General features: G+C 45.4%; 1 protein-coding gene across 1 annotated transcript in view; it reads left to right on the top strand.

Annotated features, from left to right (window-relative positions):
- TXNDC11 (thioredoxin domain containing 11) overlaps positions 1 to 24349 on the top strand; it is a 538914-nt gene that overhangs the window by 125181 nt on the left and 389384 nt on the right. Inside the window, exon 4 of the mRNA XM_086941405.1 lies at positions 22058 to 22187. Within this exon, the coding sequence (XP_086797531.1) occupies positions 22058 to 22187 (130 nt within the window). The remainder of the gene's footprint in view (positions 1 to 22057; positions 22188 to 24349) is intronic.

Below are 24349 nucleotides of genomic sequence, written 5' to 3' on the forward strand. Positions count from 1 at the left end.
TATCTGCAGTTATTAACGGACCATGCTTGGGTGGTCCATTCACGACGACGCACCCGCTGTTTTGGTGCTGCGGCGGCTGTACCCAAGTTTGGAGGAAAAGATATATAATCTAGTATATATATATATATATATATATATATATATATATATATATATATATATATATATATATATATATATTTATATTTAAAGTCTCATTCACACACTGACGGAGGAAGTGATCATTTATCAACAAAGCTTGCACAGAAATGTTTTTGTTAGTTTCATTAAAGCATCAACTTGTGGCTTTCTTTGGATCAGCATATGTACTTTTTTTTTTAAAGTTTGATAATGTGCTCATCAAACACAGACACAGTAATTGGTGGACTATAACCAATCCGGTAGTCTGACCTATGCTTAAAAAGCATGTGATCCTTTTATCGGTTTGATGAATGCCTACCTGTTATCAAGGCTTGAGGGAAAGCCGAAACGCATAAGGACTTATGGCAAGTGGTTAATAGTGGACTGCCTGCCTGTCTGTCTACAAAGTATGAAATAAAGTGCTTGGAGCTTTCTTTTCCACTGGAGTCGTTGTATTCCCGGTGAAGAAATGCGTTTGGATAAATAGCAAGTGTCTCTGTTCCTGCTCGAGGAAGCTGCCCTGCTTGAGAGTATATATATATATATATATATATATATATATGTATATATATATATATGTATATATATGTATATATATGTGTATATATATATATATATATATATATATATATATATATATATATATATATATATATATATATATATATATATATATATATATATATATATATATATATATATATATATATATCTCGTCCCTGTTTCATGAGCCCCAGACTCAAGCAGGGCAGCTTCCTCAAGCAGGAACAGAGACACTTGCTATTTATCCAAACGCATTTCTTCACCGGGAATACAACGACTCCAGTGGAAAAGAAAGCTCCAAGCACTTTATTTCATACTTTGTAGACAGACAGGCAGGCAGTCCACTATTAATCACTTGCCATAAGTCCTTATGCATTTCGGCTTTCCCTCAAGCCTTGATAACAGGTAGGCATTCATCAAACCGATAAAAGGATCACATGCTTTTTAAGCATAGGTCAGACTACCGGATTGGTTATAGTCCACCAATTACTGTGTCTGTGTTTGATGAGCACATTATCAAACTTTAAAAAAAATGTACATATGCTGATCCAAAGAAAGCCACAAGTTGATGCTTTAATGAAACTAACAAAAACATTTCTGTGCAAGCTTTGTTGATAAATGATCACTTCCTCCGTCAGTGTGTGAATGAGACTTTAAAAGAAATATTGTTATGCCACTATTCCGTGGTTGAAATATCACTCCTCAGAAATATTTTATCCACAGCACCGACTACCACTATATCATCAAGGTAAGTGTTTGTGGAGTTACCAATGGTGAATCTTTATGGCCATATATATACTTATCTTGTGAAATATACAGTAGTCAATATTGAGGATACAATATTTTCTTTGCACGTCGGTATTTCGAGCACTGTAAAGTGACGTACAACTAAAGAAATGTGTAGAGCTGCATATTGGGATGTCTATACCTCCAAGCATCCGTGAGACCCAAAGCGTCAAGAAACCCCCTCATACGGGAACCTCCAGCTCCAATTGTCCTACATGGGTAGCGGTCCCTGGTACCATCTAGTACTGTGTTAAAATCACCTCCCAAAAGCAGTTCCCCCTCCGGTAAGTTCAATAGAAATGTGCTAAGCGCTGGGAAAGCCACAGTTTGGAGGGCCGGGGAATGTACACTGATAAAATATTAAAACGCTTTCCCTCCCACTGACATGATATGGCTGCAAAACGTCCCTGATCATCTGTCCAAGTGTGATGTACAATCAGTGGGAACTGTTTACGTACCAATATGCCCACCGCCCTAGAGCCCGAAGAGAACTCTGAATGTACTACCATTTTGTTTCCCCAGCGATCCATAGCTCTGCATGCCGAACCTATCAGGTGCGTTTCTTGTAACAATGCCACCGCCGGTGCATTGCACCTTACATACTGCAGCACCAACCCCCATTTAATCTGATCTCCCAGACCATGTACATTCCAGGTAAGCAACATTAAGGGAGATACCGGAGACATTGGGGGGCATCAGTAGCAACTCCAGAGCATGTCGACCTTGTCTCTACCGCCATGAGTAGTTTAGTGTTTCCAACCAGCCCCAATGCAGTGTGCCCATACAACGATACCATACATACTTTACGTTAATCATTGCCCTGAACATAGAAACAGTGAAACATAGAACAATTTGTGTGAACCACCCTTCCCCTCCCACCCACCACCCTGCCTCCCTGCTCGACGAAATTACAACTGCCCGCCACCCCAACAAAGCAGAGTGCTTATACCCTTTCCCAGTTCTTCAACGAATGGGGTAAGAGAACACGCCCCCTGCCCCTCTACAGCCCGTTACACCGTAAACTTCAGTGACCCAAAAGCCCCTCTCTAGTGTCATTAATTAGCACTAATGAAGAACAGTCTCTCCAAGTGTCTCTAAATATCATCTCGGTAGGTCACCCCCACATTATACATCTTAAAGTACCTGAGAGTAGTAACATAAAGCGTCTGCATCACCATATCTTTGTATTACACAATGCAGCGTTACCAGAGAGGATGCGAGGCCCCGATTCCTCCAGAAGGTCGCAGTGCCAGTCATTTACAGGCTCCTTGTCTGTTTCAGAGGGTTAGTGTTCATTCTTGTTCCATGTCTTCCTGTTGGTCGTTGCGCCGTGCTTCGCGATGTCCAGTGCGACCTGGTCTTGTGGCCCTACGCCAACCATCCAGCCAGTCTTGCGCCTCCTCAGGTGTTCAAGTTCAAGTTCAAGAATTTATATAGCGCACTACTCCTCGCCCAGGGGGTCTCAAGGCGCTTGGGGAGGGGGTGCATTATTTATCGAACAGCCATGTTTAAAGTTCCTTTCTGAAGGAGATGTGGTTCTGTGTAAGGCGGAGGTGAGTGGGGAGAGAATTCCAGGTCTTGGCCGCCAAGTAGGAGAAAGATCTTCCTCCCATGGTGGATCTGTGGATGCGCGGGACTGCGGCGAGGGCTTGATTGGAGGATCTTAGTTGGCGGGTGGGTGTGTAGAAGGACAGTCGTGTGTTGAGGCATTCGGGTCTTAGTTTGTAAAGGGCCTTGTGTGCGTGGGTGAGGAGACGGAATGTTATTCTCTTGTTGACGGGAAGCCAGTGGAGGTCTTTCAGGTGACTGGTAATGTGAGCTTGGCGAGGGATGTCCAATATGAGTCTGGCTGATGCGTTTTGGATGCGTTGGAGTTTTTTCTGTAATTTGGCTGTGGTACCAGCGTAGAGGGTGTTTCCATAGTCCAGTCGGCTAGTGACCAGTGCGTGGGTGACAGTCTTTCTTGTTTCGGTGGGGATCCAACGAAAGATTTTCTTGAGCATACGAAGTATGTTGAAGCAAGAGGATGAGACGGCGTTGACTTGTCTGGTCATCGAGAGGGAGGAGTCTAGGATGAAGCCTAGGTTACGAGCGTGGTATGGGTGCCGTGCCCAAGGCTGATGGCCACCATGAGTCGTCCCAGGCAGAGGGAGATGATCCTAGGATGAGGACTTCCGTTTTGTCTGAGTTAAGTTTTAAGCGGCTGATTTTCATCCATTCGGCTACTTCTTTCATGCCTTCGTGAAGATTGGTTTTGGCGGTGGTACGGTCTTTGGTGAGCGAAAGGATCAGCTGGGTGTCATCAGCGTAAGAGATGATGTTAAGGTTGTGTTGTCGCGCGATGTATGCGAGGGGTCTCATGTAAATGTTGAAGAGGGTGGGGCTGAGTGATGATCCTTGTGGTACTCCGCAGATGACTTCGGTGGCTTCTGATTTGAATGGGGGGAGTCGGACTCTCTGGGTTCTTCCGGCGAGGAACGAGATGATCCAGTCTAAGGCTTTTCCTTGTATGCCGATGTTGCTGAGACGTTGTATGAGGGTGCTATGGCAGACTGTGTCGAAGGCGGCGGAGAGGTCGAGTAGGATGAGGGCAACTGTTTCTCCGTTATCCAGAAGCGTTCGGATGTCGTCTGTGGCTGCGATGAGGGTGGTTTCGGTGCTGTGTTTGGCTCGGAAGCCGGACTGTGAGGTGTCGAGGGAGTTGTTGGATTCAAGGAAGGCGGCGAGCTGGCTATTGACGGCTTTCTCAATGACTTTGGCGGGGAAGGGGAGGAGCGAGATGGGGCGGTAGTTCTTTAGATCAGAGGGGTCCGCTGTGGGTTTCTTCAGGAGGGCGCGGAGTTCGGCGTGTTGCAGTTGATGACATCACGGCAATGGGGGGCGATGATGGAGTCTGCTTTGTTGAAGATGTGGTGGGGACAGGGGTCGGTTGGCGAGCCTGAATGGATGGAGTTCATTAGGCGGATGGTGTCTTCAGTGGTGATTGGGTTCCAGGCGCTAAGGTTGTTAGAGGGCGGTTTGGGTTCGGAGGTGGGTGGGGTGGACTGTTAATTGGAAATGTTCTCAAAGCTGTTATGTATATCGGCTATTTTGTTGTAGAAGACAGAGGATAGCGAATCGCAGAGGTCTTGGGAGGGGGTAATGTCGTTTGAGGCTGCGGTGGGGTTGGTAAATTCTTTGACGATGTTGAATAGTTCCTTGCTGTTATGGGCGTTGTTGTCGAGTCGATCCTTGAATGCTGATTTCTTGGTGGATCGGATCAGTTGGTGGTGTTTGCGGGGGGCTGTCTTGAGGGTGGTCAGGTTGTCATTGGTTGGGTTTTTTCTCCATGTTTTCTCGAGAGTAAGGCATAGTTTCTTGGATTTCTTAAGGTCATCGTTGAACCAGGGGGCCTTTTTGCTACCCTGTTTGGTTTGGTGGTTTTTCAAGGCTGCTAATTCGTCAACGCTGTGAGTGATCTATTGTATGAGTTTGGTAGCAGCTTGGTTTGGGTCCGATGAGAGGGCGGGCTGGTTTTGTTTGAGCGATGTGAGGAGTTGGTCGGTGTTGATATTGTTCCAGTTTTCTTCGCGGAATCGGTTGTGGGGGGTTGTGGGTTGAGGTGGTTTTGTAGTTGAAGTGAACGCAGCTGTGGTCCGTCCAATGGAGAGCTGTGGTGTGATCGAAGGAGATGTGCTTGCTGGAGGTGAAGATTGGGTTGAGCGTATGTCCGGCTACATGGGTGGGGGTGTCAACAAGTTGTTTGAGTCCGAGGTTTGCCAGGTTGTCTAGGAGGGTGGTGGTGTTGCTGTCGTTTTTATTTTCCAGGTAGAAGTTGAGGTCTCCTAGTGAATGTAGTTCTCGGAGGTGAGGGCATTTGGGCTGATGAAGTCAGTGATGTCTTCGTTGAATAGTGTGCGGGTTCCTGGTGGTCTGTAGATGAGGGTGCCTCTAAGTGTGGTCCTGGGGTCGGTGTGGATCTGGAAGTGAAGGTGTTCGGCGGTCGCGAGGTTATCGTCGGAGCTGGTTGTGATTCGAATGGTGTTCTTGTGGACGATGGCGATGCCTCCTGTTTGGTTGGTGCGGTCTTTACGGATGATCTTGAAGGTGTCCGGGATGGCTATGGCGATGTCGGGGGCTGATGATGCGTTCATCCAGCTTTCTGTAAGGAATGCGACGTCCGGTGATCCCAGAGTTCAGTGGCGTGTCTATGGACCGAGTGGGTATTCAGCAGGATGCATTTCAGGTGGTTAGAGCCGGAGTTGTGTTTTGAGGGGGGGGGATTTGGCATGGGTCCTGGTGCAGGCGAACGTGCAGGATAGGCAGGCGAATGGTCCGTGAGTTAGTCCTGGGGTAGCAACGTAGCATTGTGATGTGCGTCCGGGGTTAAGGGAAAGGAGGGTGGTGGCGTCATACGTAATGTGGGCGGAGTGGGTTATGCGTGAACCAGGGGGTCTGGCGCTGGGTGCGGTCCATGCGCGGACGGGCGTAGACGGGCTTACCTTCGGCGCACCTTCGGCGCGACTGCTGCGCGCAAAAGCATTAGTCATATATGGATGGTGGAGGGCGAGGGAGGAGCAGCTGGGAGGCGGGTACGTGGAGGATATCCGGCCAGGGGGGCACAACAACAACAACAAAAATGGCTGCAAGCCAAACACCGAACCAGGATTGGGATAAAGACCCAGTGGGCACAATGCAAGTGGCACAGGCACAGACGATCTAAACAGGACTACACAATTAGAATATTATACAAGCGCTACGATTGAAATTCAATTGGCAATTATGAGGCAAACGGGTAATTTAGCGGTATAATGTACTTAGCCGATATTTAAATTAAACAGGTAATCTAGCGCTGATATCTCTTCTAGTGTTCAGCCAGGCAAAAGCGAGTCAAGCGGTGTAGCACTACGATACCAGATGGTGGGTTGAGTGGCGCTGGGAGCAACTTGGCCGGAAACAGCATGGAGTATTTTAATTAACGTTCCCGAAGAGCCTTTTTCATGTCCATGAAGCCCCTGCGCTGTTTCGTGACTGCCGCGGTGTAATCTGGAAAGATCGTGATGGCGGTGTTGTCAATGCGGATCGGAGGGGCCTGTCGAGCGGCTTGCAGGATTGCATAACAGTCCCTGAAATTGAATATACGTGCCAGGATAGGTCTCGGGGGAGCCCCTGGATTCGGCTTGCCACCTGGGACCCAGTGTGCCCGCTCAACAGAGAAGAAGTTGAACAACCCTCGCGGCTGGAGGTGAGTTGTTACCAGGTCCTCCACAAAGAGATCCAGGGCCGGGCCTCCTGTCGTCTCCGGTACACCAATAAGGCGAATGTTATTCCACCTTGAACGCCCCTCCTGATCCTCGAGGCGGGCCGTCAGGAGTTTATTGTCTGCCTCCAGCTGCTGTACCTGCTTCTTAAGGGTGGAGGTGTCTGACGAAAGGGCTGCCGTTGTAGTCTCAACTTCAGACACTTTGGTGGGCATTTTGTTAAAATCAGCTCGGATCAATGCCAGGTCAATTGCGAGGGTCGCAATTCTCGAATCCACCTTATTAAGGGTGGTCATAATGTCCTACAGGGTCACCTCCTGCGCGGCTCCACCAGTCGCCCCCGCTGACGACGGGACTTCTTTGTCCTGGGCATCTCCTTGTGACTTAGTGAATGCAAATTTGTCCAGCTTTGCTTGGTTGGCCCCATTCGCGTTTCTGTTGCTCATAGTAGTGGCAGATGGGGAGACCCCGCGTAAAGTAGGGCCCGAGATACCCGCTGTGTGCTGGACAGACCTCTATTACACACCAGTCAGATGGATGAGACAGTCCCCTATTCCACAGGGGTGGGGGTACGTTACAAGACTTATGGAGCCAGCCCACCACTCAGCATGTGCCCCTGCAGGTTATCCAATCGGGGAGCCCGCTCCTCCACAGTGTCCCACCACTGTTAAGGAGTTTTGGCGCCCTTAGTGTAGATGGGGTAATGGATGGCAGGACCCAAGCCCCAGGAGCCCAAAGCAGCTCGCGCCCCTTGGGTAGGTATTACGGACGTGTTTTCCTCCAAAATATTATAGATTAGCAGGGCAGCCACTGGGTGGTAAATGATAAATGCAGCGGTGACGGCAGCCTTCACTTTTATATTAAGCTGTGTCCACGAGTGAGAGGCGCCTCACCCGCGAAGCCTGGTATGCCTAGGGTGCCTCGGCCAGATCAAGTAAGCAGTTTCTACTCAGCAGCCAGTGGCGTGCAATCTCAAGATGGTGGCAGGGGAGTCCACCCAACCTTCTCCCCGGCCGCCAGTTAATCACTTTCAGTCCGCGCTATTGGGACACCACCGGCTCCCGCCCTGTGTCACTAGGCAGTGCTGTGGAACTCCGCCACTCACCGCTTCCCTGGAGACTGAGAGGAGGGAAGCGCTCCGCGCTCCGACACTTCCGCTCCTCCCCGATCCGATCCTCCAGCCACCCTCACCGGATACACTTGCAACTGAGGGTCCCGGCTGCCGTTCACTACCAGGCCTCAGGACGCCGCCCACCTTCACACCTTCTGGGGGCACCGTGTCTTTCCGGACTTGGCCGCGGATGATGCCGGTCACCTTCTGCCACGTCCCCGCACTTCACTGGGCAAGTTGGGTTACGGATATGCATGCGGATATACCGGGCCCTGTATCGGGAGCTCGGAGCTTCTCTAGGCTGCGGCCATGTTCGTCGGCTGCTAGACACGCCCCGTACATACCACTTTTAAATACAGCCTTGTACAACCATAAACTATGGGTCTGTGACTTTTTTTTTTTAACACGCTGCAAGCCACATAAAATGCAGCCACAAAGTCTGCCCCTAGAAGGCACTGCACTCCCAGCTGTAGACTGAAAGTTTCAGGTTTGAAAGTGGTTAAAACCCAACAAAATCCTAGGCTGGTTACCCTTTTGTAGACCCTATAACCTTGGAGTCTGTACTTTTGCACATCCTTTTTGATTCCTTGGGTGGAGCTGCTGCACACCTGCAGCTACCTCCCCCACACTCCTTTTTATGACGTTGGTGGTCCCCTAGCCATCCTTGGGCTACCACATTAGTAACAGTTACAGAGTTATAGTTCTCTTATTTTGCTGGTAAACCAAGTTGGGACAGTGAAAATTCAACCTGTGTGAGGAGAGAATGCAGTGTGCATTTTTATGCTGATTCTGGGCACCATCAATGTGTTTTTTACTATGATTTTGCCCTCCCTGATTATCAGCACAGAAGCACAAATAACGAGAAAGAAAGGGAAAAAGGTGGTGCGTTCTAATGGCCCTGACACCTGTTACATGATACTATGCAAGTTTGGCAGAAAAGTCAGTGCAGACAAATTGATCACACTTGAGACAGCTTCGTGCCAGAGGACCATGGAGACCAGATGAAGGATTATGGTTGAAAGCGTCCATGCAGCTTGGATGTTCACAATTGAAACATCCGCATCTAGCCGAAGAGAAATACACAAAAGAAGTCAAAAGTGAAATTTAATTTTTATGGACTGGTTTAAGAAAAGTACAGCTAAAATTTTTGAATACATATGCCTTGCGAAGCTAAATGGTGGAAAAGAGTGGCACCACTTCTGTTGTGTAAAGAGCAGCAGTTGAGATCTGTCAACTTTTAAACCATAGGTAATACAATCAGAGGCTGTCTTGTAGGCTGGCTCCGCTTTTCTTACACAGATAAACCACAGTAGAATCCCTGTCATAGGGAGAAGTGGAATCAATCACCTGCGGAATATGTATGCCGCAAGCTATATACTTAACAATAATGTGATAAATGTACATACAGTTAGACTTGAACCTCTATGCTCCTGCCTTGAGAATTTGAACTTTCATCACTCCAGTAAAAGCTCTGTGGAGATCATAAGAGTGAGGTTCACTTCCAATCATCAAATAAAACAATTCTGAGACAGTAATGAGAATGCCAAAATGTTTTACTAGAGGAGACTTATTTGCGGCACCAATTAAAAACTAGCTGTTTGACACAAAAAGAAAAAAGATACCATGGCGAAACCCGATCTTCAAGTTACAATAGGCACTGGAAGCCAAACATAAGATAAACAGTTCCCACAAGATATTAGACCCATGAAGGACCGTCAGACCTGCAAAGAAAGGGTTTCATTCAATCTGAAACATTTGCAAGACTAACAAGGCTTTTGTGAAGCTAGAGAAATACACATCGAATGCTTTCGCTGAGGGCTCAGAGCCCTCTGGTTTAGAAACCGATTTTCTCACATGACGGCTGATTCAGGGGCAGTTCGAAAAAATAAAGCAGAAAAACCCCAAATCTAAGAAATAAGTATATCTTGCTGTGGCCACCAAAATGACTCCTTCCTCTCCAAAAATGAGTTGCTTAGACAAACAGATGTAAATACTTTAGGATCCAACACCTCAGTCCCATCCAACAATCAAAAACTTTTCAAGAAGTCATAAAAATGACTGTTTTATCTTCTTTGGGAAAGACATCTACTCTCAAGGAATTCCGTCAGAACTATATGACTATTAGTGACTCTCGGTCCCATAATTATTCAGTATTAAGGAGTCAATAGTTAATGGCTCTTTCTGCGTGCTTGCAAGAGGCAATCATGTTAGCCATCCATAAGAAGTGCAGAACCCACTACTCCCAAGCATCTACATACCCACTTCAGTCCTTAATGTCCATGTGAAGCTTACAAACTATTTGTGGGCCATTGAACACGAAAGATTTCTGCAGCAGTTGAACTATTCTGGAGAAACCCGTTTTGCCAAAAAGTGCCCTTCCAAAGTCAGCCCTCACAGACTTCTTGACCTTCAAGCCCAGGATAAAATCTATACCAAGGGTGTTATGATTTTGCTCTTTAAATGAAGAGATCATGAGCATTCTTTGAGAGTTTTGCAACAGATTTTCAGCATCCGTACAATTTATATATCTTGTTGATATCCTGTATTCTTCTTGGAACTGACGATTCCTGATACATAGTTTTAACTCCAGATTCTTCAACTTGTATCAGACTGGATCTGGAAAATCAAAAGCAGTGAGCAGGTTCGAAAGTAAGTGCCACCCCAGGCCTGCTGTTGTTGGTTCCTTTCTTTCTACAACTTCAGATGTGGATCCAGAGCTCTACACCTTTCGTCTTTGTAAGGACTTTCACAAATAAATGTCTGTCATACACCCCCATGAGGTATGCCTGTGGTGTTTGGAGTTGGAATATGACTCCAGGGCCTGCGACACAATGCCCACATGAATCTGAAGGCCATGCTCAAAACGAAACTCCAAGTCCAAGCAGGAATTTGCCTCTTCCCACCACTCTCTAACTCCACAGACGGTGCAAGGGTGTAAATGTGCCACTTGGTTTCAGTCCTGAAGAGCCGATTCCGAATCTGATGCCTATGCATCCTGAATTTCCCAGTCATTCAATGACATTGCTTCAAATCGAGGTCTTTCAGGACGCTATGGTGAGCATAGTTGCATACTACTAGTTCCTCTGGCGTGCCTTCAGGCCTCAAGGATCTGCAGGGGCTTCCATGTTGGGTTCTGTGGGAGGGTACATTCTCTGTGCTGTCTGTGTCTCTTGAACTTCTTTTAGGTTCCACACTGACTTCGATGCTGACCTCAGTTCTGGTGCAAATCTTTTGAAATGAAATTAGACGCCACTGGTGCCAGAGAAGGACCCACTACCCATAGTGCTTTCCAACTCCCTGAGACCTCATCTCGACCTCTGGCAAGGCAGCGATCCACTACCATTGGAGCACAGCCAGTAGGCAGCCCTTCTGACTCTGACATATTGCCTTTACTATGGGAAAACGTCCATACATTACACCAACTCTGTCTCTAATTCAGACAGTAAAGACAACTATGATGAAAGGTACAAATATTTTGGTCCGCAGTATGATGAAAACAATTAGTATTAAGAACTACAGGATGCCAGTGCTCTAGGCACCTCCCCCAGACACTGGACTTGTCTCTCCCCCTGGTCCTGCAATAGACATGAGGGTTTTTTTTGCTGTTGTCATGTGAATGGCTTTTGTAGTCCTTGACCAGCAGCGTTCTACCATGGAAGTAAAGGCCTTCATCCTCAGGGAGGTTTTCCAGCCTGGCCAGGCATCTACTGAACCTTTGCTGCCATTCAACAAAGTCTTTACAGATACCATCTTGGACAAAACCATGTTGTGGATCGCTAGTCAGTAGACTGGGTCAGTCATCGCTGCAGACCAATGTCGAGCGACTCTGACTTCCTGACTCAACAACCAATGCCAAAGTATTGTGTGGAACAGGATATCACCTCTTTTGCTAGTCTAGCCCTACATTCAGTAAATGCCATCTTCCTCCTGGAATCAATCCCATGCATTGTGGGATATACTAGGCCAAATCATACTGGCATTTCCAGTATGATTTGGCCTAGTATATCTACAGACTTCTTTAGCCCAAGCCACCCAAGATAGCCCGGATGCAGCAGAATTTATTAATATGTCTGGTCTGGGCATGACCTGTTTCTTGTGTCTGGAAATTAGCACAAGATCGCTGCTTCAGCACCGTGCCTAAATGAGTTTAACAGCCTTCTGAGGGGGTGTCCATGCATCCTTGATGGCCGTGTCATTCGATGGCTCTCACCTCTTCGGTGAGAAAGCGGACTTGGCCCTGGACCTTCATCAACAGTTCCGCCCCTTTTGACGATACAACAGAGGGTTTCAGTATCTCCAGCACCAGACCCTCTGTCGTCACAATAAACTTGTAAGACATTTCGAGGCCTTGGTCAAGGCTCCCAGAGACCAAGCTGAGGGCATTAGGAACAAATGTGCCACTCAGTCCCAGGCCCCTCCAGCAACTACAATTCAAAAAAACTACATTAGTGTGTCATTTTTAACACACTGTAGGAGGAGAGATCTGACATTTCCCCCAAGAGTGGCATCACTTTGGACACATGGCTACTCAAAATTTCCAGTGGGATATGTCCTTCCATTTCTGTCTACCCAGCCAAACTTTGGGTTCCTACCCCCATACCCTCCCCCCATCAACATGGCAGGTGGAGGATTACTTGTCCTTTTTGCAGTATGAATTGCAGGCCTTTTTCGCCAAAGGAGCCAATAAATCATGTGCTGCAACCGGAAGCGCAGCGGACGGGTGCGACAAATGCGCGCCGAAGGCGCGCATAAGGCAAGCTCGTCTGCGCTCGTCCGCGCCGAGGACGGGCCAACGGCCACCCCCCCTGCTGCTCCAGCACCACAACCACCTACTAATACGGTGAGACTCAACTATTCCACTGCCGAACTACTAGATCTCAGCCATAAAGCAGCTCTACCTCATGTTCCACCACATCTAGGGTATTCCAACCCCACCCTAGGCCCACTCCGATGTCCTACTTGCATAAAATCAACCGCGAAACCCTCGATAGATGACCCTCTATTGGTCCAAGCAGCGCTAATAAACGCTAGATCCCTCCCCAAACACAAGTTAGAAATCGCCGATTTGATCGACGCGCACAAACTGGATCTCCTGTTCATCACAGAGACTTGGGGTGACGAAGCCTCAGGACCCGATTTTAGAGCAGCCACCCCCACTAACTACAATGTTTGTAGATTAGACAGGCCAAAAAAAAAAGGTGGTGGCATTGCCATAATCTACAAAGACCACTTCAAACTCACGACGAAACAATTTATCTGCCCAGAATACGAGTCTCTCATTTTTTCACTAAGCCTCTCGGCCAAATCCTCCTTCAAGGGCATGCTTATTTATCGCCCTCCTGGGTCAAGAGCTAAGTTTTTAGCCAATATAGGCAATCTAATCGAAGCAGCTGCAGATTCCCCGCACTTTACTCTACTAGGTGACTTCAATTTTCACCTAGAGGCCCTTAATAACCACGATACTACGCAGCTTCTCACTGACCTAGCAGCTGCTGGCCTGATGCAATTGATAACTTCTCCCACGCACCAGGCAGGCCATACATTAGATGGTATATTCACCAACAGTCCTCTTGTAACTGTCACCCAAATTATCCCACTCATTTGGACAGATCATGCAGCCATTTGTTTCACTGTTGAAACAAACCCCACCAAACCCACTCTCACTGTTCCATCTCCATCTTCCTATAGAGATTGGAAAAACATCAATTTAGCTCAACTAGCAGAGATGATGCAGGAAAACCATATTCCCTATGAGCAAGACCCTACTATAGCGTCTTCCAACTACTTGACGAACTTAGACATGGCCTGTAATAAGCTAGCCCCGATCAAAATCTCCCATCGGAACAGGAAAATACCGTCAGCTCCATGGTTCACTGAAGCCCTACGTATTCAGAAACAATACTGCAGGAATCTTGAAAGACAGTGGCGTCGCAATTACAGCCCTGCAGACAAAATGACCTACAAAAATGCCCTCTCCATCTATAAAAGATTGATAGTTACTGAAAAAAGTCTCTACTATACCACCCAAATCGATCAGGCGAAAAACTCGGCAGAAGAACTATTTCGGGTGGTTACTACTCTATCCAACCCCCCTGCCCCGCGCCTAGAAGGCTCTCAGTCATTGGCAGATGCCCTGGCTAGTTTCTTTGAGGAAAAAGTCAGTTCCATTTTCCTTACTTTCTCGCACTCTGCCCCCTCACCCTCTCCTGAGGCACTTCTCATTGATACTTCGCCCATCCTATCATCTTTCGACACCATTGATCAGGATCACATTCAACGCCTGGTAACCAGTATTAAATCCGGGTCCCCCCTTGACCCATGCCCCCCTTCTATTCTGAACCTCATCCCAGAAGCAATCTCTCCCGCGTTGTCTACCATCTGCAACGCCATGTTTTCAACAGGCATATACCCCTCGGTCTGGAAGGAGGCTATGATTAAGCCACTTCTAAATAAAAAACAACTCTGGACCCTCTTCTCCCCGCAAGCTACAGACCCATCGCCTGTCTCCCATTCCCAGCCAAGATTTTCGAAAAATCCATGAACATCCAACTTTCGAAATTTATCAATGACAACAATTTACTTGATGACACCCAGTTTGGCTTTAGACAGGGGCATGGGACGGAGACAGCACTGCTAAAAGCCGCAGATGAAATTAGAGCAACTATGGACAAGGGAGGAGCGGCTGTCTTGATACTCCTGGACCTTTCGGCTGCATTTGACACGGTCGATCATGTCACTCTGATCGACCGTGTCTCAGCTCTAGGAATAAGAGGCAAAGCTAAAGATCTGATCGCCTCATTCCTTGCCAATCGCCCTCAGACTGTCAAGATGGGCAATTTCACCTCCCAGACCTTCTCACTCCCTTGCGGTGTCCCACAGGGCTCCTCGCTAAGTCCGACGCTTTTTAATATCTACGTATCGGACTTAGCGAGGGTGATAAAATCATATGGAATTTCTCTTACCACGTATGCCGATGATACCCAACTAGTATTATCGGTGCACAATAACGGAGCAACCGTCGCAGCCAACTTTCAGGAGGGAATGAAGGCCATAAGCTCCTGGATGTCATCAAACTGCCTCAAACTTAACTCCGATAAAACGGAGGTGATGACGTTTGGGAGCTTGCAGCCAGCATGGTCCCCTCAATGGTGGCCACCTCAGTTGCCCCCCCCCCCCCCCCCAACCGGTGGTAAAGGTCCGCAACCTGGGAGTCACTTTTGACAATAAGTTGACTTTCCACCATCACGCCAATGCCGTTGTTTCATCCGCCTTCTATACCCTCAAAAAAATCAAAAAACTTCTTCCTTACCTACCACAGTCAGCGGGCAAAACACTCATCAGCACCTTAGTGTTTTCAAGAACTGATTATTGCAACTCACTTCTCCTGAATGCTCAGGAAGGGGTTCTCAATAAACTCCAGACAGTGCAAAACGCTGCGGCCAGAACCCTACTTTCCATCCCTAAATTCACTCCTACCTCCCAGTACATAAAAAAATTACACTGGCTCCCTATCAGGAGCCGAATCAAATTTAAGGCTCTGTGCATAGCCTATAAAACCCTTAACAACGCAGGACCACAGTTCCTAAAAGAAGCTCTTCGCCCAGTAGAGCAACGCAGGACTCTACGATCCTCCACAGCCTTCTTGCTGAATGTCCCTCGGACAAGAAAGGCCAGCTGGGGAGATAGATGCTTCACGGCCCGGGACCAGGGTTCGATTCCCGGCGCGGCAGGTTTCTGGACCAGGGTCAGCGGACTCGATAATTCTCTCGCCTCGGTGCCCACTCTGATCAGCGATCACACTCGGCAACTCTGGGCATTAGCTTGCCTCATCTTCACTAACGGCCCCACCAGACCGCCGGGGATGCCTGGTCTCACCCTGGAGATACCCATTAAGGGACCATCTCTCAGGGAAGCCAGGAAGGGTTTCGCAGCGGTCGAAGCGCCTTGGGACCCTACGGGTAAGTAGTGCGCTATATAAATGCCAATACATTTACATTTACATTTACTACGGCCACGGCTAAACTGTGGAACACTCTACCTCTTCAAATCAAAACCGCTCCCACGCTTCTCAAGTTCCGAAAGAGCCTCAAAACATGGCTGTTCTCCTCCTCCTAATTCCCCCGTCATACATAAGTGAGTTCCGTGATCATCAGCGCCGAGACACCAGTAGGGGTATTTGCGCGCTTTAAAAATTGCAAAAATAAAATAAAATAAATAAAATAAATAGAGAGGGTTCCAGCCTCTGAAGCTGAAACTGGGTGTTACTCCAACTACTTCCTTGTCCCAAAGAAGGACAAATGCCTTCGTCATAGTTTAGATCTCCCTCTGAACGCCTTTCTGCAGAAGAACAAATGCCAGATGCTCTTGGAGAAGTGTGGCTCAAGTGGTTGGAGCGGCAGACCCTGATGCAGAGGTCTGGCCCGGACCAGGGTTCAATTCCCCGCCTCGGTGGGTCTTGGGCTCAAATTTCCCCGGACCTGACAATTCTCGCCTCGGTGCCTATTCCAATCATGGAGTCCCACTCTGTAACTCTGGGCAATAGCTTGCTTAATCTCCACAACGACCCCTCGCAGCGGGATGCCTGGCTTTCACCTTGGGGATGCCCAGTAATGGGTTATCTCGCAGGGGAATACCAGGACGGGTTCCCTAAGCAAGCGCTGGGACGCTTTCGGGCAGCCATGCGCTCTACAAATCAAATTTCATTTCATTTCATTTCTTGCTGGGCAGGTTTTGTCTGCTGTGGTCTTGGAAACTGGATATTATTGTTGGACCTTCAGAACGCCTATTTTCATATTTCTGATCTTCAGACATACAGACGATATCTGCAGTTTACAGTGGGCCAGGAGCATTTTTAGGTTTCTGTGATCCCTATTGACCTTACCAGCGACCTAAGAGTATACACTAAAGTGATGTCAGTGGTCACAGTGCACCCTCCGAGGTCCAGTGTACCGGTCTTTCCAGAAACAAGCATCCTGGGACCAGTTCCGGGGTAACACCCCTCATAAGCTAGGCAATCTAATGGCCTAGCGAGCAGGGGACCCACGTCTGGGCATACCCTTCCTACTAAGGACGACAAATGCAAAAGGAACAGATGGTGGACAGAATGCTAAATTAATCAGAAATTAACCCCCAGTCACAGATTTGGGTTAAATCCATTGATGGAGGAGGGGTGTTACCCCGAAACCGGTCCCAGGATGCTTGTTTCTGGTCCAGGGAAGACCTGGCTTGGCAGTTCGTGCTGGACGGTTTCCATGAGGGACAGGGTCAAGACTGATTTGCATATGGCTGGGTCTGAACTGAGGTGGCGAAGTGAGCTAAAGATCGATGATGGATTCAACCTAGATCTGTGACTGGGGATGAGTGTCTGAAAAGTTTCAGCGCTCCGGCCATCATGTCCTTGTGTTTGTTTAGACTACTGCAGAGGCACAAGTGCCCTCATTCACAAAACACTACTTCCTTGACAGTCAAGTCCATAAGGATGGCCATTTTGCCCATTTGGTCTTGCAGGACTCTTTGGTCTGTGCCATTTCACAAATCCACCACCTTGAAAGGTGTTGTTTTGGTATCTATTCACAAAGTAGTGACTGAATTTGCCTTTCAAAGGATTCATCAGAAGAAAGAGTTACTTACCTTCAGTAGGGCTCTTTCTGATGGATACTCCATAAAACCGCAGACTCCGACTCGCCCCCCCACCCCCAACCTCCCGGTTCTATGGAACAGGGTCTTTTTTAGTTTAAAAGGTTCCTCTATAGAGATCTGCACACTTGTTAAGCAATGTGCCAATGGGCACTGCATATGAGGGGGCAGGAAGGTTTTTGGAAGTAACTCACTTCATCATGCCTGGGTTGCACTTTTTTATTTTACCCCGTGCACTCCATTGCATCTCCTGGCCCATGGAGGTCATTGGTTGATACAGCAAAGTCTCTAGCTGCAACATTAACTACATAATTCCCAATGTGCCAAAAACAGACACGCTCTGCCTGCATCCTTTGTCATTGATATGATTATGGAACATATTTGTTTTTTATAATAGTCTCCTGCACTCCTTAATTTCAAAAGCTTGTTTCAGTGTGCCCAGTGTTGTTGGTGTCACGCCTAAGTGGAACCTACCGATTGTCTCTTAAAAACCAATCTGGATCGACAACGGAGAGTCTGTGCCAATACATCCCCTTAACACAAAATCAGAACAAAACTGACTTATTGTCAAGAACACGTTTCGTTTTGTCTGCGGATGTGCGTGACCTACAAAATAAAGTTATCCTAAGAGCTAATTGTTATGTTTACACGCGCTTTCTAAGGTGCTATGTCTCGTGTAATCTATTGTATGTTATTATTCAAATGTGTATGTCTCATGCCACGGCACGATCTGTCATCGGGCCGTTCAGCTGAAGACATACGGTTAAGTCAGTTGTTGTGCGCTGACCGGTGCTGCAGGATGTGTAGCTGGTGGTGCTTCCTTCTCTCCGAATAAACTTGTGATTAATTCAATTTATTGAGTGTTTCATACTCAACAATTTGGCGACGAGGATGGGATTCGAACCCAGGCGTGCAGAGCACAATGGATTAGCAGTCCATATCGTTTGTGAATAGATTAGGTAGCCATTTAGAAAAGACGGATATTAGTCCTGAAGGATATTCAGGTGGGAGAATAGATATCTTAGGATTTAGAACATTAGTTTTCAGGTTCAAGAATAGAAAATGTATCGCAAAGCTTTATATTTCCAAAAAAGGTCCTTCAGTCCTTAGTTGGTTTGATCAGGGAAAACTTGATATCATCTTAAACCCTAACAGTCCTAATCCTGTAATGTTGGTAGATGAGCAGGATGGTATTTCTGCAATGATGTTAAACAAATTTCCGAATGTTTTAAAAAAAAAAACATTGGGAAGTTAACTAATTTTAAACATGAAATTCGTTTGAAGGAGAATGCGTGCCCTAAAGTACACAAAGCACAGAATATTCCTTTTGCTGTTCGAGAGGAAGTAAAAAATGAGTTGGATGCTTAAGTCAATATGGGATCATAGAAAGAATTGAATCATCAGAATGGGTTTCCCCCATTGTGGTTGCTAGACGGGCCAATGGCAAGGTCAGACTTTGCATTGACCTGCGCCATCTAAATAGTAATATTGTTATAGATCAATTTCCGCCTCCCCGTATTTCAGAATTGCTATCATCTGTTGGTGGGTCAAAGTTCTTTTCAACCATAGACTTGTCGGCTGCCTACCACTAGATAGAACTACATGAAAAGAGTAAAGATCTCACTGCATTTATCACCCCATTTGGGTGTTTCAGGTTTAACAGGATGCCTTTTGGATTGGCGTCAGCAGCTGCCATTTTTCAAAGGGTAATGCAAGACATTTTAGAGAATTGCAAAGAAGCTGTTTGTTTTCAGGACAATATATTAGTATTCAGTGACAGCAAAGAAAAACACATTTCTGCCTTAGAGAATGTCTTGGATGCACTTAACCTACATGGTCTTACTATCAAGCATGAAAAATGTAAGTTAGGTGTTCATTCGGTAAATTATTTAGGCCATGAATTATGCGAAGAGGGAATTAAACCTAAATCTGATCTGTTGGAAGCCATTAAGTCTGCACCGCATCCCAAGTCTAAAGATGATGTGAGGTCATTTTTAGGGTTAGTTGAGTTCTACGCTAAATATGTACCAAATTTTTCTTGTAGAGCATTTGACATTAGACAGCTGATCAAGAACAGGGTTACCTTTTTGTGGTCAGAGGAGTGTGAAAAAGAATTTAATGATGTGAAAAGTGCAATATGTTCTGCTACTGCTCTTTCTTGTTTGGATCCTTCTTTGAAAAATATTATCACCACGGATGCAAGCTCAAAAGGGCTAGGTGCGGTACTTGCACAAAGAACCAAAAGTGGTAAAGAACTCATTATTGCGCATGCTTCCAGAGCTCTCACTCCTTCTGAAGAGAAGTATTCCACGATTGAGAGGGAAACTTTAGCATGTGTGTGGGCACTGGAGCACTTTAGGGTGTTTGTATGGGGTAAGGAGTGTCTATTGAGAAGTGACCATAAACCTTTGGTACGCTTACTTACTACGGAGGGCATGTTAAGAGCCTCTGCATGCATTGCACGTATGTCAATGCGTTTACAGGATTTTATTTATGATATACAATATGTACCAGGGAAAGATAATGTTTCTGCAGATTTCTTGTCTAGGATGCCTTTACCCATTCAGGAAGATCTGTATAATGAGTGGGATGATTTTCATGTGCCATGGTTCATGATGAAGGCCCTATGTCGATTGATCAAACTCTATGGCGAAATAAATTTGAGGAAGATGAGATTTTGAGAAACGTTGCAGACTGCATTACTGGTGTTTGGCCTGATAGGAAGTATGTCAGTTCAGAGCTTAGGAGTTTCTGGGAAGCGAGATCTGAACTTTCATGTGATGACAATATCATCTAGAGAGGTGAACACATTGTTCCACCCAATGGTGTAAGAAAAACCATAGATTTACAAGGTCATGAGGGCCATAGTGGTATTGTCAGGACTAAACAGCAGGTTAAGAATTTATTTTGGTGGCCAGGCATGGACTTGTGTATTGAACGTATAGTCAGGGAATGCGTTATTTGTGCAAATTCTGCCAAGTCTTTGACTACGCTCAAACCCAACATGGGTGAGCACATTATTCCTGACAATCCGTGGGAGACCATTGCTATGGACATTATGGGTCCCATTGGTCGTGACTCAAAGTATATCATTGCAGCTATTGATATTTTTTCTAAATGGCCAGTCATCAAGGTTGTTGAGAAAATAGACACTGACTCTGTATTGTGTTTCTTAGATAGAGTTTTTACTGAAGAGGGTTTACCTGTTAGGCTCATAACTGACAATGGAGTACAATTCAATTCTAACAAGGCTAAAGATTACTTTGCAAGATTGGGAATAATACATTCCACTACTTCTCTATATAATCCCAGTGGAAATGGAGTTACAGAAAGATTTAATAGAGTTCTCAAAAGTGCAATACAATCAGTTGGAAATGAAGGCACGAAATGGGAATTGGAAGTTCTTAAGAAAGTATGAATGTATAGAACCACAGTGAATTCCATGACTGGATGTTCTCCGTTTGAAATCATGAGGGGAAGACTTCCTAGAACTAAGGTGAATCCGTCATGGTTAGTTAAATCCACATCTTCCAGTGTAGATTTAGAGAAAGTTAAAGAAAATCTTGCTCATACTCATAGTATTAATAAGAAATACTTTGATGGGAAATTTGGTTCTAAAGTTGATCCGAAAGTGGAAGTTGGCATGTTGGTTAAAGTAAAAAAACCATGGAAGGTTAAAAAGGGAGAAAGTTTGTTCATGGGTCCTTTTGAGGTCATGGAAGTTTTGAAAAATTCAGTAAGCTTGTCGTATAATAAAGTATGTAATCTCAGCAGGATTGCTATTCTTAAAGCTGATAAAACGATTTATAACAAGACTTTTAGCTCGAACAATTCAGATTATTCCTATTTAGATGATGATTTGGATGGTAATGCAATTCGTGATGAAGATGGAACAATGGTCAGTAGTCCAGATTCAGTCTGCTAATAATAATGATGTCATCTCGCAGAAAAGAACAACAAGAAATCCTAAGTGGATGTCTGATTTTATTGCTTTTGTCAAAGGAAAATTGGAAACTTAATATGAAATTGTATTTGAAGTTTTTTTGTGTGTTTTTAAAAAAAAAAATTTTTTTATTTCTGCTTATTTAATTGTTTTGTTTTATTAAGGGAGGAAGGTGTGTTATGTTTACACGTGCCTTCTCACGTGCTATGTCTCGTGTAATCTATTGTATGTTATTATTCAAATGTGTATGTCTCATGCCACGGCACGATCTGTCATCGGGCCGTTCAGCTGAAGACATACGGTTAAGTCAGTTGTTGTGCAGTGACCGGTGCTGCAGGATGTGTAGCTGGTGGTGCTTCCTTCTCTCCGAATAAACTTGTGATTAATTCAATTTAATGAGTGTTTCATACTCAACACTAATTCATCACCTTCCTTTCTGAAAGCTGCTGGACCACAATTTCGGGCCTTGTCGCAAGAGCAGGTCCTTATAGTTTAGATTTTCGAACCAACACCCCCCAGACGAGGTGGGCCTGCTGATGATGTATTTTTCGCTGTCAATATTATGTATCAATAATCACCTTTATTTAATGTTGTGTTGCCTTTAAACCTCAATAGCAAGAGGTGAAATGTGTTGCTGGTGTATTTGTTCCAAATTAATGCGTTTTAGTTTAATTCCAGCTTTGGTCCCATTGAGTACAAAGGCCCATTGGCGGCGGCTTATATTGAGAAATTTATCCGCAGAGTGATGACGCCCCTTCTCTACATTCCATCTCGAGCAAGACTGCTTGATTTTATCTCGCACTACGAGGTACTTACTTTTGTTATACTCCTATGTTCTTATTCAGTCTTAATTCACTGTGTATTTGAAAGTTGGTTCCAATGTCTTGGTCAGATTAGCTGCCCTGCCTAGTCACATCCACTGTTAGAAAATCCAGTTTTTTAAATATTTTAATTATTTATGAAGTCTCCTTGTGTACAGTCTTCAGTTGGAATTACCACCAAGTTTAATGGTTTTAAAATCTTAGTTCTTAATGTAATTGCCACATTTCCTTTTCAACATTCCAATAGCAGGGCGCTTTAGAGTTAAGTGAATATCCAGAGAAACCTATTTGAGTCTTTTCTCAAGTAGGCATGACCAGTAAAAAGGTGTCACTTGTAATGTATAATGTGTAATTTGCAGGTGGTTCTCAAAAGAAAATGGAAATCGTGATTCTGCAGTACAAAAATATGTGCTGCATGTGCGTTTTGTATGAGATAAATTATAAATCCATGTGAAAAAGTACTCACATTTTAAAAGGTTTTAAGCAGTAGCAGCAGCTGTGAAATAAAATGGGGTGAGGGGAATAAAAAAAAAAAAAGCACTTACCTTCTGTCTTCCGTCTCTGCCCTCTTCTGCTCCTCTCGACTCCCGTCAGGCTCACAGACTCCCTACACCTATCCAGATGCTGCTCTCATGCTGGTAATACCATAGCATGATAGTGCTAGGATTGGCCTGAGCAGCCTCGTTTGTCGCTCAGTCAGGGCCTGGGAGCCTGTGTTGTCTCTACCCGGGTGGCCAACTCCGCTTGGGTGGAGAGATCTAAATGCATATGTCTGTTTGGCTGTCCCAGAACAGCCGGCCAAACCAACATGCGCATTTGCAGCGGTGCCACCACTGCTGTTTTCAACAAGGATGGCTCGGCCTCCTCCGCCCTGGACTTGGCTCACCAAGGAAATATAACATGATAATAACATCTTTTATTATCATTTTAAGTTTTCACTGCTGAGAGCAGTGGGGCGATGCTCCTCCGCCTTAATGAAGGAGCCGCCAACCACACTCTTCGTCAGTCAGATGGAATTATGACCTACAACCACAGAGAAATCAATCCCGCAGTAGCTTTGATGCTAAAACCTGAGCACAATCTTTGCTCCTATGTTCCTATGAGGAGACTAAAGCAGCTTATTTAATTTTTTTTTTTTTAAGTGGAACACTTCCTCCATTGTAAGGTATGCCATTTTTGTGTTGCACTTAGCTGTGCTGCTCTGGATTTGCTTTAGCACGTGTACTTAACTTACTTTGCCATTGATTCTGTAAATCATAGGTGGCTATTGCAAATTATGCTATGTGATATATTTGCTCAGAAAGCAAGGGAAGGTGACTTGGACATATAATAGAGTATTCATGTTGTGTATTACTCCTATTTTATTAAACATTTGTGTCAGCTTGACCAGTCAGGTCCTATAGCCATGGTTTCCAGAAGGGCCGGATCAGGACAGGGTTTGAGAATCTCCACATAGGGTAAATTTACATAAAACTCATCTAAATAAAGTAGTTGGTGATTATCATGAATACCTGACTTGACGAAGGCCCAAATCCTACGTTAGATACATCCACCTTACAATGTATCATTCTGTTTGATATTGAAAAACCTATAGCTGCAGTCTTCAAAGGGGTTTTCCTTTCAATGCATCTCCATTAGATTTAAAACCAGTATTCTTGGTTCCTAAAAATATAAACGAAGGATTCAGAGTGTGAGTTTATGCCTGTGTTGTACCCAATCCAGTTAACACTACTGTGTAACTTTCAGGGTCAAGAGAAAAAGAGGTCTCCTTCTGTGCTCACATTCCTGGACAGAAGCGTAATCAGTATTGTAAAGGCCTTGTAAGAGCACTATGGAAGCTAGATAGGTATGGATGTCACATGTTTCAGAGCATTAGGATGGAACATACAGGTACCCTTTCTAGAACATTTCCGCACAATACTGTAGCAAACAGCAGACAAAAGTTGTAAACTGCTTACGAAACTTCCTTTGTAATAGTGATGCAACAAGAATAACAGAGAAATTATATAAAATTGGTAGACGATACAAATGCTCAATTCTTCTATCCGAAATAAGATATTCAGCTTCAATTAAATTAAGTCCAGTAGGTAACATATTTTTCCCTGAATGCGAGCGAACAAGACCTATGTTTCGCTGCTCAGAGTATGCT

Source organism: Lissotriton vulgaris, chromosome 10 (genome assembly GCF_964263255.1).
Source record: "Lissotriton vulgaris chromosome 10, aLisVul1.2, whole genome shotgun sequence".
In the NCBI taxonomy this organism is placed as follows: Eukaryota; Metazoa; Chordata; class Amphibia; order Caudata; family Salamandridae; genus Lissotriton; species Lissotriton vulgaris.